The 13,916-nt window shown below is 45.6% G+C and overlaps 1 protein-coding gene across 2 annotated transcripts in view; it reads right to left on the reverse strand.

The window, feature by feature from the left end:
• Positions 1-746: 746 nt before the first annotated feature.
• Positions 747-13,916, reverse strand: part of LOC123996500 (platelet-derived growth factor receptor alpha-like) — a 30,045-nt gene continuing 16,875 nt past the window's right edge. For both annotated transcript variants that reach the window (XM_046299875.1, XM_046299873.1), the window contains exons 19-28: positions 9,332-9,442; positions 8,500-8,653; positions 7,242-7,399; positions 6,461-6,576; positions 5,064-5,186; positions 4,794-4,905; positions 4,543-4,642; positions 3,259-3,364; positions 1,932-2,167; positions 747-1,691 (exon numbers count right to left, since the gene is read on the reverse strand). In XM_046299875.1, the coding sequence (XP_046155831.1) occupies positions 1,550-1,691; positions 1,932-2,167; positions 3,259-3,364; positions 4,543-4,642; positions 4,794-4,905; positions 5,064-5,186; positions 6,461-6,576; positions 7,242-7,399; positions 8,500-8,653; positions 9,332-9,442 (1,358 nt within the window). In that variant the 3' untranslated portion in view covers positions 747-1,549. The remainder of the gene's footprint in view (positions 1,692-1,931; positions 2,168-3,258; positions 3,365-4,542; positions 4,643-4,793; positions 4,906-5,063; positions 5,187-6,460; positions 6,577-7,241; positions 7,400-8,499; positions 8,654-9,331; positions 9,443-13,916) is intronic.

The following is a 13,916-nucleotide window of genomic DNA, read 5'->3' on the forward strand; positions in this document are numbered from 1 at the left end:
AAGGTGTGGAAAATCAAGAAGCTGATTAAACAGCATGACCATTACACAGGTGCACCTTGTGCTGGGGCCAATAAAAGGCCACTTTAAAATGAGCAGTTTTGTCACAACACAATGCCACAGATGTCTCAAGTTTTAAGGGAGCGTGCAATTGGCATGCTGACTGCAGGAATGTCCACCAGCGTTGTTGCCAGAGAATTGAATGTTAATTTCTCTACCATAAACTGCCTCCAACATTTTTTAGAGAATTTGGCAGTACGTTCAACCGGCCTCACAACCGCAGAACATGTGTAGCCACGCCAGCTCAGGACCTCCACATCTGGCTCCTCCACCTGCATGATAGTCTGAGAGGGGGGGGGAGTATTTATGTCTGTAATAAAGCCCTTTTGTGGGGAAAACATTCTGATTGATTGGGCCTGGCTCCCCAGTGGGTGGGCCAAGCTGCCAAGTGGGTAGGCCTATGCCCTCCAAGGCCCACCCATGTGAAATCCATAGATTAGAGCCTAATCAACCCATTGAAATTGACAGATTTCTTATATGAACTGTAATTCAGTGAAATCCTTTAAATGTTTTTTCCCCCCAGTATATATATACATAGTTTGGCCGGGTTAGGCCATCATTGTAAATAAGAATTTGTTATTTTAACTGACCAAGCAAGTCAGTTATTATATATATATATATATATATATATATATATATATATATATATATATATATATATATATATATATATATATATATATAGCTGACTTGCCTGGTTAATCAACCAGGCAAAAAAAAACATGTTTGTACTGCTATTGACAACATATGCCATATGGGCAAATTACAAAACATGTTTTTTAATCAGTGTATTGCTACTGATTGTGCCAGCATCAGATATACTGTAGTACATATTCTGCAGGTAGGTGGGTTGTGAAGTAAAGCCGTCTGTTGTGTAGCTGGCCTCATACTGATCTGTTTGCTGGCACTTGTGTGATGTGGTTTAAATAGTGGGTCTGTCTGTAGTGGTTCTGCATGGCTGAGATAAACTGCCCGTCATTCTGGGTCTTTGACTTTCACGCTTGATGCATTCTGATCCCTCCATCCATCCTTGCTTATGATGCTGTTTGGAATGCGCATTACAATAAGATTTTATACTTTTATATAAAAATCTTCCTCCATGTTCTCCTCATTTGCTCTTATTCCCATCCAACACTACCGTTCCATAGAGACTCCATAGAACCGCATGGTTCCATAGAACCACATGGTAGTGATGAGTCATTAGTGTAGCATCCATCCATGCTGCTCGTCCCTCCAGCCCCACAAGGGGTGCTGTCAGTCTGGTGAGGAAAACGGCAGGCGTACCATGATCTGGCCACAGACTCGTCCAAGCAGTGAAGTGGTTTTGCTCTGTCCTCCTGAGAGGCATGGAGGTGTATGGGCGGAGGATGAGGAGGGTTCGAGATAGGGGGTTGCGAGGAGGGGTCTTTGGGTGGTCTGAGAGTCTGTGTTCGTGTGTGTTTCTCCCCCCTCTCTCCCTCTCTTTAGCAAGCTTTTGGCTTCTCCAGGCCTTTCACAGGAAACTGTCTTCCACCAGCTCTGAGTCCAAACACATCTCATCCAACAGGCTGATGTCCTCCAGGGTCTCTCCTTCTCTCTTGGCCAGCGTGAAGCTGGAGCCTGTCTCTATGGCACTCTCTTCAGATGTCTGAGAGCTTCACAGGACAGAGAGGAACAGGTCAGTGTTACTAAACAGCTGAGAGAGTGATAGGGTATAGTAAACAGGAGGAGACCATTAAATAAATATAAAGGATATCTATCTTGTTTGCCGGATGTTTGCATTTGGTAAACAGAACTAGCACATGTTAGGTTGTAAAACGGTGTTATCAACCTATACCACATATCAGCATCTGAGATTGAGGATACACATGTCTGAGATTAAGGTGGTAGCCTACCTGTGGCGGTTCCTCTTGACGTACTCATCATCAGACAGAGGGTCCAGGTCGGGGAGGGGGATAATGTAACCGCTGTCAGAGCTGAGGCGTTGCTCGTCGAAGCCACTCTCCCTGTCCTTCAACTTGTCCTGACTCTTATAGGTGATCCCAATGTAGGTGTCTTCACTCTCCACCTGGACCCTGGTCACTGCTGGATGGTCGCTCTTCAGGAACTCATGGCTTGCCCTCTCGAAGCACTGCACAACAGAGAGAAAGCCCAAAGAACATTAACCTACAGTATCGAGGAGCATTGAATCATGTCTACAGTAACATGCAGAAAACTTAGCTATATGTCTAACCGTTTTTAAAAAACAAGAGTGATGTGCATGTAAATAAAACATGTTTGGCCTGGAGTACTCAGTAGTTATTTACTGCTCTGGTACCTCCCATACAGTACCTCCAAAACAGTAGCATCCCCTTCACAATCACAAAACATAAATCACTTCAACTCATAAATCAATCCTAAAACAGATTTATCAGTTGAACCAGTTAAACCAGCTGTCAGTGGTGTGTGTTCTCATTCACTCAGCCTGGTGGTGATCTCCCGTCCCACCCCACCCTAGCCCAGCCAACCCATCCCCAGCCTGAGGTGCTAAAACAGGAGCTAACTCCTCCACTCCCCTGGACCAGCAAAGCAGAATAGTGAGGGAGGAGGAGGTTTGATGTGCCATGTGTGTAGTGCTGTTTAATAGCCTCATTATAGTTAGCCTAGCCAGTGAAGGGGAGGTGGAGGGGAGACCTGGGGCTGCTGCTGCTGACTGCGTCAGTACTGTGGTTGGGGCTGGTCACTGACCGCCACCTGGAGCATTAGCACTCTAATCATCGCCAGAGCTGGGCTTTAATACAACGGAAATGCACAGTACTCAGCGCCCACATAAACAGCCTCAACTGGCAGAGTACACAGAAACACACTACACTGGCAGCGTTGGGGGAAGTGGTTGGAGTTTGTGAGCCTGGTTTTAGATGAACTTCACTTTGTTAGTACTGTAGAACTATAACAAGCCCCAAGGCTAGGGGGAGCGCACTGGCTAGGAAAAGTGTGAGAAAGTTATGGAGAAAGAGTATGGTTGAAGCACTTACTCCCTTTCTGTGTAAAAATAGGATCGGTCAGGTAAGGTAAAAGGGGGATGAAACTGATTAGAAAGGACAAGAAACATTAAGAGGGAGGAGTAGGTCCAAATGTTGGAGGTCAGGGTCAGGAATTAAAGAGAGAAGCACATTAGAAAGCAGGGGTGAGGAACCCTGGGAGAGATTGTAAGGTCAGAGCTCATACTGAAGAGACGCTCACCCTCTTGTAGCCGGAGGGCAGCAGTGAAGCCACACTCTCACTCAGGCTGAGGAAGGAAGGCCTCTTTTCAGGCTCACTGTTCCAACACTTTATCATCATCTCATACCTGGAGGAAGGAAAACACCCTAGTTAAACAGAGAGAACGGGACAGACAATACAGGAGTGAAATGCAATGGTATAACAGTCATATAATTGTATTGTATATCACAGTTTAGTACTGTGCATTCACAACAGTGTCTCAGCCGCCAGTATTTATGCTGCAGTAGTTTATGTGTCGGGGGGCTAGGGTCAGTTTGTTTATCTGGAGTACTTCTCCTGTCCTATTCGGTGTCCTGTGTGAATCTAAGTGTGCGTTCTCTAATTCTCTCCTTCTCTCTTTCTTTCTCTCTCTCGGAGGACCTGAGCCCTAGGACCATGCCCCAGGACTACCTGACATGATGACTCCTTGCTGTCCCCAGTCCACCTGGCCATGCTGCTGCTCCAGTTTCAACTGGCCTGGGCCCTAGGACCATGTCCCAGGACTACCTGACATGAGGACTCCTTGCTGTCCCCAGTCCACCTGGCCATGCTCCTGCTCCAGTTTCAACTGTTCTGCCTTACTATTATTCAACCATGCTGGTCATTTATGAACATTTGAACATCTTGGCCACGTTCTGTTATAATCTCCACCCGGCACAGCCAGAAGAGGACTGGCCACCCCACATATGCTCTCTCTAATTCTCTCTTTCTTTCTCTCTCTCGGAGGACCTGAGCCCTAGGACCGTGCCCCAGGACTACCTGACATGATGGCTCCTTGCTGTCCCCAGTCCACCTGACTGTGCTGCTGCTCCAGTTTCAACTGTTCTGCCTTATTATTATTTGACCATGCTGGTCATTTATGAACATTTGAACATCTTGGTCATGTTCTGTTATAATCTCTACCCGGCACAGCCAGAAGAGGACTGGCCACCCCACATAACCCGGTTCCTCTCTAGGTTTCTTCCTAGGTTTTGGCCTTTCTAGGGAGTTTTTCCTAGCCACCGTGCTTTTACACCTGCATTGTTTGCTGTTTGGGGTTTTAGGCTGGGTTTCTGTACAGCACTTTGAGATATCAGCTGATGTACGAAGGGCTATAATAAATACATTTGATTTGATTTGATTTGATTAGTAGCGTTCCATAGTATTTGCATGACATATGGGACAATATTATCTGATCCAGTGTTTTAAAAATTGTTTTGGCATAAAAAGTTTCAACATAATGTACACAACACAATGTAGAATTATATAAAAAATATATGTACATACACATCAGCGGGGGCGTGCTCAGGTTTGGCCATCCTGTAGCCACTCTTGATCTTGTTGTAGAAGCTGGAGTCCACTACCATCCCTGGGTATGGGGTGCCACCTTTAACACAAACACACTGCCATCAGTACACCAGCAAACAGCAGTAACACTGTCAACACTGTATCTACACATGGATCTGGAGTCAGATGTCTCCTTAACATGCTTCTCAAGATGTGTCTTTGTCACAGATTTGGGGTCAGCTTAGCCTCACCTAGAGAGAAAATCTCCCAGAGGAGGATGCCGTAGGACCAGACATCACTGAGGGTTGTGTACATGTTGTCAAAGATACTCTCAGGAGCCATCCACTTCACTGGCAGGAAGGTCTATGGTCAACACACACAGCAGATGGATCAAACACACAGCACTCATATAACGGACACTACAATAGTGGAACATAATGGAGTGCTAACATGAACAAGCAGGATACATGTCTATGCTCAGGGGACACAAACAGCCAGTATGGTCATATAGAAATACTAACACTGCCTTTGGAGACATAGTTGTTGTCATGCATGATGTCTCTGGCCAGGCCAAAGTCACAGATCTTCACTATCTTCCCCTGAGAGAGCAGGACGTTCCTAGCAGCCAGGTCCCGATGCACACACTGTACAGCAAAACAGACACACAGAAAATTCATTTAATCTCAATTCAAAGAAACGATTTGTATGTTCTCCCTTTCCATTTATTCATTCTTTCCTCTTCATGTTTTACAGGGTGGCTTTATATCAACAGGCCAGCCTAAGAGACAGCCTTGACTGACCACTCCTGGCCAGGGGATTTTCAGGGATAATAACTAGGAGGCTGTAAGAGGAGCTTATAGCTTCTTTGTACCCAGTGTAATTCCAGCCTACTGGGTGTTCTATATAAAGACCTGGCCTGTCTCCTGAGCAGTGAGCTCAGCCTTCACAGGGCCGCTTATCACACAACCCCTGATTTAGCCAACCTCTTGGCTTTCACAGCTGTCATCAAGCACAACAGCAGCCCACAACCTGCCTGCCATCATTACTGTGGTTACCACTGGAACATACAGACGGCAGGGTTGACGTGGCAACCGACCCACTCCCTGTTGTGTACCAACAGAGAGGTCAGAACAAGCTTGCCAGTGACACTAGCTTCTGCTAAGCCAAAGGAATCATGTGACCATCACTTCCTTCCTTCGTTGCAAAGCCAGGCCAATAAAAGATGGCTATGGCATCCTAGGCTCACTTCTGTATCTCTTGTTGATATATTCTGGAAATTCCCTAGGTCTCTCCTGAGTTAGGTAAATCAGCTTCTAGTTTTCTTGCACCTTATTTGAGTAAAAATCTAATACATGTTGTTAAAGTGGATGTTTGTTGTGATTCTTTTTACCTATATTTTAATAGGGAAGACATATTGAGACCGAGCTCTCTTTTACACATGTGCCCTTTATATACAACATAAATATACACATTATACCCAACCTACATATATACATATATACATTAAAATACAAAAACACAGTCATGGGAAGCACAAATAAAACATCACAAATGTTACATTCCTCCACAAATAAGTCCCCAATCAATACTTTAAATTACCCGATCTGCACCAGAACATCAAGACGAAATGTACAGCCTGTTTCGGTGCCTCTGGGGCAATTCACAAAGCTGATTGAGGACCTCATTACTGATGAATGCATTTTTTTTTTATGACTGTGTTTTTCTTTCTGCTTACATTTTGTATTTATATTTTGATGTGTGTCATTTCTGTAATTCAGGGCTCATCTGTAAAAGAGACCTTGGTCTCAGAATAGCTATTGTATTGTATGACATTGACCTGTTATCCCCAGCCCACTGCACTGACCTAACATCATGTCCCACTGATCTCCAGTCATTCCCAGCCCTTGGTCCCACTCACGTTCTTAGAGGACAGGAACTCCATGCCTCTGGCCACCTGGTAGGTAAAGCTGAGCAGATCTGTGGTGCTGAGGCCCTCGTTGCCGTCTTCTGACAGCAGGCTGTCCATCTCATTATCTGGATCAGAAAAACACACATATACAGACATTTAGCTTCAGTCGGTCTATGAGTGAGTGAATAAAGTGTGTGTTTGTATGTTTACGTGCATGTAAATATAGAACTGGCTGCTGTAACCTGGCTTTTCCTAATGGGAGGGAGAAATACAAATGCTACAATTACCCTCTCTATATAATTACAGGCTGGACCCCTCAACCAACCCAACCAGCGCTGACTAAAAGACTAAAACCCTGTGCTGAGAGAGAGAGAGAGAGAGAGAGAGAGAGAGAGAGAGAGAGAGAGAGAGAGAGAGAGAGAGAGAGAGAGAGAGAGAGAGAGAGAGAGAGAGAGAGAGAGAGAGAGAGAGAGAGAGAGAGAGAGAGAGAGAGAGAGAGAGAGAGAGAGAGAGAGAGAGAGAGAGAGAGAGAGAGAGAGAGAGAGAGAGAGAGAGAGAGAGAGAGAGAGAGAGAGAGAAAGAGGAGAGAGAGAGAGGGATAGAGAGGACAGAGAGAGAGACAGAGAGAGAGATACAGAGAGAGCGAGAGAGAGAGAGAGAGAGAGAGAGAGAGAGAGAGAGAGAGAGAGAGAGAGAGAGAGAGAGAGAGAGAGAGAGAGAGAGAGAGAGAGAGAGAGAGAGAGAGAGAGAGAGAGAGAGAGAGAGAGAGACTGTCCGACTATGTACTCACCACCCTTCTGTGATGGTGGGTGGTCATATTCAGACCTCTGGATGTCGGAGTACTTGGAGGCATCACTCATCTCCAGCATGGGCACGTACTGCGTGGTGTCTGCCTGCTTCATTTCCATGTAGTCCCCTTTACCACTTTCAAAGGACAGGATCACATAGCTGCAGGGAAGGAGGGAGGGAGAAGGTTGGTAGAAAGACAACAACCATGGTAGAATCACCATTCTCAAAGAACACCCAATGTATATACTGAGGTTCCCGCTACAAAGGGTGCAGTTGATGGTGTGGTCATTTTGAGATGTGGTCATTGTAAGTAATCTGTCAACACAGATCAGCAGAGCAGACAGGAACAGGCAGGCCTCTCCCACTGTTTCCCCCATGCTCGCCTGGACAGAGACCATTAACAGGTACCAAACAACAGTCATGATTAGGCTGAAAGCCGAGCACCACTTCAAACACAGATTTGATTAGTGGAAGACACCAGATGACCTCCTCAGCCATGTGGAAGACTGGGGTAGGGCTACGTTATGTTACTGAGAGCCTGCAGTATAGTGCTGGCAATGAGACAGAATGACTGAGTGGGGAGAGTTGGAGCTGGAACTGAGGAGGGGGACACACGACATAGGGGGTGTGTGTGCGTGCTAGTGCATGTGAGTGTGCGCGCCTGTGCCTGTGTGCGTCCATGCCTGTGTGCGTCCATGCCTGTGTGCGTCCGTGCCTGTGTGCGTCCGTGCCTGTGTGCGTCCATGTCTGTGTGCGTCCATGCCTGTGTGCGTCCGTGTCTGTGTGCGTCCGTGTCTGTGTGCGTCCGTGTCTGTGTGCGTCCGTGCCTGTGTGCGTCCGTGCCTGTGTGCGTCCGTGTCTGTGTGCGTCCATGCCTGTGTGCGTCCATGCCTGTGTGCGTCCGTGTCTGTGTGCGTCCGTGTCTGTGTGCGTCCGTGCCTGTGTGCGTCCATGCCTGTGTGCGTCCGTGTCTGTGTGCGTCCATGCCTGTGTGTGTCCGTGTCTGTGTGCGTCCATGCCTGAGTGCGTCCATGCCTGTGTGCGTCCGTATCTGTGTGCGTCCATGCCTGTGTGTGTCCATGCCTGTGTGCGTCCGTGTCTGTGTGCGTCCATGCCTGTGTGCGTCCGTGTCTGTGTGCGTCCATGCCTGTGTGCGTCCGTGTCTGTGTGCGTCCATGCCTGTGTGCATCCATGCCTGTGTGCGTCCGTGTCTGTGTGCGTCCGTGTGTGTTTCTGCAGCTGATTCTATGTCTCTTTACCTCCTGCTGCTCTCGTCTGCAGGGTTTATGCCAAAGATGTCCAGGTCTTTCTTGGTCTTCTCTGAGTGCAAGCTGAGGAAGTTCTCTCTGTTTTTGTGCAGGTAGTTGACAAGGTCTCCATAGAAGCAGTACTCAGTGATGATGTAGGTGGGGCCTGCATGGGAAGAGAGGAGATAGAAAGAGACAAGTGTCAGTTTGCTGGCTTAACTTATCAGAGGCTCATAAAGGCTAAAAGCTACGCCAAGAGGGCAAGCCTTTACACTCATAAAAACACTATTAAAATACCACACCAATGTGTAATGGTAACTGCCTTTCTTGACTGTCAAAACCATATGTGTGTGTGTCAGCATATCTGCAGTGGCGGAAAAAGTACCCAATGGTTACACTTGAGTAAAAGTAAAGATACCTTAATAGAAAATGAGTCACCCAGTAAAATAAAAGTATCAAAAAGTAAAAGTATAAATCATTTCAAATCCCTTATATTAAGCAAACCAAATGGCACCATTTAAATAAATAAAAATGACTGATAGCACACTCCAACACTCAGACATAATTTACAAACAAAGCATTTGTGTTTAGTGAGTCTGCCAGAGTCAGTAGGGATGACCAGGGATGTAGGCATTGGACCATTTTGCAGTCCAGCTAAGCATTCAAAATGTAAAGAGTACTTAGTAAAAGTAATAGTAGTCAAAAATATAAATAGTAAAGTACCCAAAATAGTCAAGTAAAGCACCCCAAAAAAGGATTTTAGCAGTACTTTAAAGTATTTTCACTTAGGTACTTTACACCACTGCATCTGTTAGTGTGTGTGTGTGCATGTGTGTGTAGTCACCTGACTTGGTGCAGGCCCCCAGCAGGTTGACGATGTTGAGGTGAGGGCCCAGGTGAGTCATGATCTTCAGCTCTGACATCAGGGCCTGTTTCTCACTGGAACGGGCCGTGGCTGCAACACCAAACAGACAAACAATAAATCAACCTTCAATCAATCACACAGCACCTATCGGTCCATCACACACAATCAATTCATCATCAACAAGATCCATCAATGACTGCCATTGTTTCATCAATCGCAAAGTAAGCTGTCTGTGTTCAACTCTATAGCTGTCTGTATAGCTGTCTGTGGTCAACTCTATAGCTGTCTATGGTCAACTCTATAGCTGTCTGTGGTCACCTCTATAGCTGTCTGTGGTCACTCTATAGCTGTCTGTAGTCAACTCTATAGCTGTATGTATAGCTGTCTATGGTGAACTCTATAGCTGTCTATGGTCAACTCTATAGCTGTCTGTGGTCAACTCTATAGCTGTCTGTGGTCAGCTCTATAGCTGTCTGTGGTCAACTCTACAACATCCGCAGAGTACGACCCTGCCTCACACAGGAAGCGGCGCAGGTCCTAATCCAGGCACTTGTCATCTCCCGTCTGGATTACTGCAACTCGCTGTTGGCTGGGCTCCCTGCCTGTGCCATTAAACCCCTTCAACTCATCCAGAACGCCGCAGCCCGTCTGGTGTTCAACCTTCCCAAGTTCTCTCACGTCACCCCGCTCCTCCGTTCTCTCCACTGGCTTCCAGTTGAAGCTCGCATCCTCTACAAGACCATGGTGCTTGCCTACGGAGCTGTGAGGGGAACGGCACCTCAGTACCTCCAGGCTCTGATCAGGCCCTACACCCAAACAAGGGCACTGCGTTCATCCACCTCTGGCCTGCTCGCCTCCCTACCACTGAGGAAGTACAGCTCCCGCTCAGCCTAGTCAAAACTGTTCGCTGCTCTGGCCCCCCAATGGTGGAACAAACTCCCTCACGACGCCAGGACAGCGGAGTCAATCACCACCTTCCGGAGACACCTGAAACCCCACCTCTTTAAGGAATACCTAGGATAGGATAAGTAATCCCTCTCACCCCCCCCCTTTAAGATTTAGATGCACTATTGTAAAGTGACTGTCCACTGGATGTCATAAGGTGAATGCACCAATTTGTAAGTCGCTCTGGATAAGAGCGTCTGCTAAATGACTTAAATGTAAATGTAAATGTAAACTCTATAGCTGTCTGTATAGCTGTCTGTGGTCAACTCTATAGCTGTCTATGGTCAACTCTATAGCTGTCTGTGGTCACCTCTATAGCTGTCTGTGGTCAACTCTATAGCTGTCTGTGGTCAACTCTATAGCTGTATGTATAGCTGTCTATGGTCAACTCTATAGCTGTCTATGGTCAACTTTATAGCTGTCTGTGGTCAACTCTATCACTGTCTGTGGTCAGCTCTATAGCTGTCTGTGGTCAACTCTATAGCTGTATGTATAGCTGTCTATGGTGAACTCTATAGCTGTCTATGGTGAACTCTATATCTGTCTGTGGTCAACTCTATAGCTGTCTGTGGTCAACTCTATAGCTGTCAGTGGTCAACTCTATAGCTGTCTGTATAGCTGTCTATGGTCAACTCTATAGCTGTATGTATAGCTGTCTATGGTGAACTCTATAGCTGTCTATGGTGAACTCTATATCTGTCTGTGGTCAACTCTATAGCTGTCTGTGGTCAACTCTATAGCTGTCTATGGTCAACTCTAAAGCTGTCTGTGGTCAACTCTATCTTTGTCGGTATAGCTGTCTATGGTCAACTCTATAGTTGTCTGTATAACTGTCTATGGTCAACTCTATAGCTGTCTGTATAGCTGTCTGTGGTCAACTCTATAGTTGTCTGTATAGCTGTCTATGGTCAACTGTATAGCTGTCTGTGGTTAACTCTATAGCTGTCTATATAGCTGTTTGTGGTCAACTCTATAGCTGTCTGTGGTCAACTCTATAGCTGTCTGTATAGCTGTCTATGGTCAACTCTATAGCTGTCTGTGGTCAACTCTATAGCTGTCTGTATATCTGTCTATGGTCAACTCTATAGCTGTCTGTGGTCAACTCTATAGCTGTCTGTGGTTAACTCTATAGCTGTCTGTATAGCTGTCTATGGTCAACTCTATAGCTGTCTGTGGTCAACTCTATCTTTGTCGGTATAGCTGTCTATGGTCAACTCTATAGCTGTCTGTGGTCAACTCTATAGCTATCTGTATATCTGTTTATGGTCAACTCTATAGCTGTCTATGGTTAACTCTATAGCTGTCTGTGGTCAACTCTATCTTTGTCTGTATAACTGTCTATGGTCAACTCTATAGCTGTCTGTATAGCTGTCTGTGGTCAACTCTATAGTTGTCTGTATAGCTGTCTGTGGTCAACTCTATAGCTGTCTGTATAGCTGTCTGTGGTCAACTCTATAGCTGTCTATGGTCAACTCTATAGCTGTCTGTGGTCAACTCTATAGCTGTCTGTATAGCTGTCTGTGGGCAACTCTATAGCTGTCTGTGTTCAACTCTATAGCTGTCTATGGTCAACTCTATAGCTGTCTATGATCAACTCTATAGCTGTCTGTGGTCAACTCTATAGCTGTCTGTGGTCAACTCTATAGCTGTCTATGGTCAAATCTATAGCTGTCTATGGTCAACTCTATAGCTGCCTGTGGTCACCTATAGATGTATGTGGTCACCTATAGATTTCTGTGGTCACCTACAGATGTCTGTGGTCAACTATAGCGTCTGTGGTCAACTATAGCTGTCTGTGGTCAACTTTATAGCTGTCTGTGGTCAACTATATAGCCATCTGTGGTCAACTATAGCTGTATGTGGTCAACTCCATAGCTGTATGTGGTCAACTATAGCTGTCTGTGGTCAGCTCTATAGCTGTCTGTGGTCAACTATAGCTGTCTGTGGTCAACTTTATAGCTGTCTGTGGTCAACTCTATAGCCATCTGTGGTCAACTATAGCTGTATGTGGTCAACTCCATAGCTGTATGTGGTCAACTATAGCTGTCTGTGGTCAGCTCTATAGCTGTCTGTGGTCAACTCTATAGCTGTCTGTATATCTGTCTATGGTCAACTCTATAGCTGTCTATGGTTAACTCTATAGCTGTCTGTGGTCAACTCTATAGTTGTCTGTATAGCTGTCTGTGGTCAACTCTATAGCTGTCTGTATAGCTGTCTGTGGTCAACTCTATAGCTGTCTGAGGTCAACTCTATAGCTGCCTGTATATCTGTCTATGGTCAACTCCATAGCTGTCTGTGGTCAACTCTATAGCTGTCTGTATATCTGTCTATGGTCAACTCTATAGCTGTCTATGGTTAACTCTATAGCTGTCTGTGGTCAACTCTATCTTTGTCTGTATAACTGTCTATGGTCAACTCTATAGCTGTCTGTATATCTGTCTATGGTCAACTCTATAGCTGTCTGTGGTCAACTCTATAGCTGTCTGTATATCTGTTTATGGTCAACTCTATAGCTGTCTATGGTTAACTCTATAGCTGTCTGTGGTCAACTCTATCTTTGTCTGTATAACTGTCTGTGGTCAACTATAGCGTCTGTGGTCAACTATAGCTGTCTGTGGTCAACTCTATAGTTGTCTGTATAGCTGTCTGTGGTCAACTCTATAGCTGTCTGTATAGCTGTCTGTGGTCAACTCTATAGCTGTCTGTGGTTAACTCTATAGCTGTCTGTGGTCAACTCTATAGCTGTCTATGGTCAACTCTATAGCTGTCTGTGGTCAACTCTATAGCTGTCTGTATAGCTGTCTGTGGGCAACTCTATAGCTGTCTATGGTCAACTCTATAGCTGTCTATGATCAACTCTATAGCTGTCTATGGTCAACTCTATAGCTGTCTGTGGTCAACTCTATAGCTGTCTGTGGTCAACTCTATAGCTGTCTATGGTCAAATCTATAGCTGTCTATGGTCAACTCTATAGCTGCCTGTGGTCACCTATAGATGTATGTGGTCACCTATAGATTTCTGTGGTCACCTACAGATGTCTGTGGTCAACTATAGCGTCTGTGGTCAACTATAGCTGTCTGTGGTCAACTTTATAGCTGTCTGTATAGCTGTCTGTGGTCAACTCTATAGCCATCTGTGGTCAACTATAGCTGTATGTGGTCAACTCCATAGCTGTATGTGGTCAACTATAGCTGTCTGTGGTCAGCTCTATAGCTGTCTGTGGTCAACTCTATAGCTGTCTGTATATCTGTCTATGGTCAACTCTATAGCTGTCTATGGTTAACTCTATAGCTGTCTGTGGTCAACTCTATAGTTGTCTGTATAGCTGTCTGTGGTCAACTCTATAGCTGTCTGTATAGCTGTCTGTGGTCAACTCTATAGCTGTCTGAGGTCAACTCTATAGCTGCCTGTATATCTGTCTATGGTCAACTCCATAGCTGTCTGTGGTCAACTCTATAGCTGTCTGTATATCTGTCTATGGTCAACTCTATAGCTGTCTATGGTTAACTCTATAGCTGTCTGTGGTCAACTCTATCTTTGTCTGTATAACTGTCTATGGTCAACTCTATAGCTGTCTGTATATCTGTCTATGGTCAACTCTATAGCTGTCTGTGGTCAA

The sequence above is a fragment of the Oncorhynchus gorbuscha genome, linkage group LG15 (assembly GCF_021184085.1).
Source record: "Oncorhynchus gorbuscha isolate QuinsamMale2020 ecotype Even-year linkage group LG15, OgorEven_v1.0, whole genome shotgun sequence".
Classification (NCBI taxonomy): domain Eukaryota; kingdom Metazoa; phylum Chordata; class Actinopteri; order Salmoniformes; family Salmonidae; genus Oncorhynchus; species Oncorhynchus gorbuscha.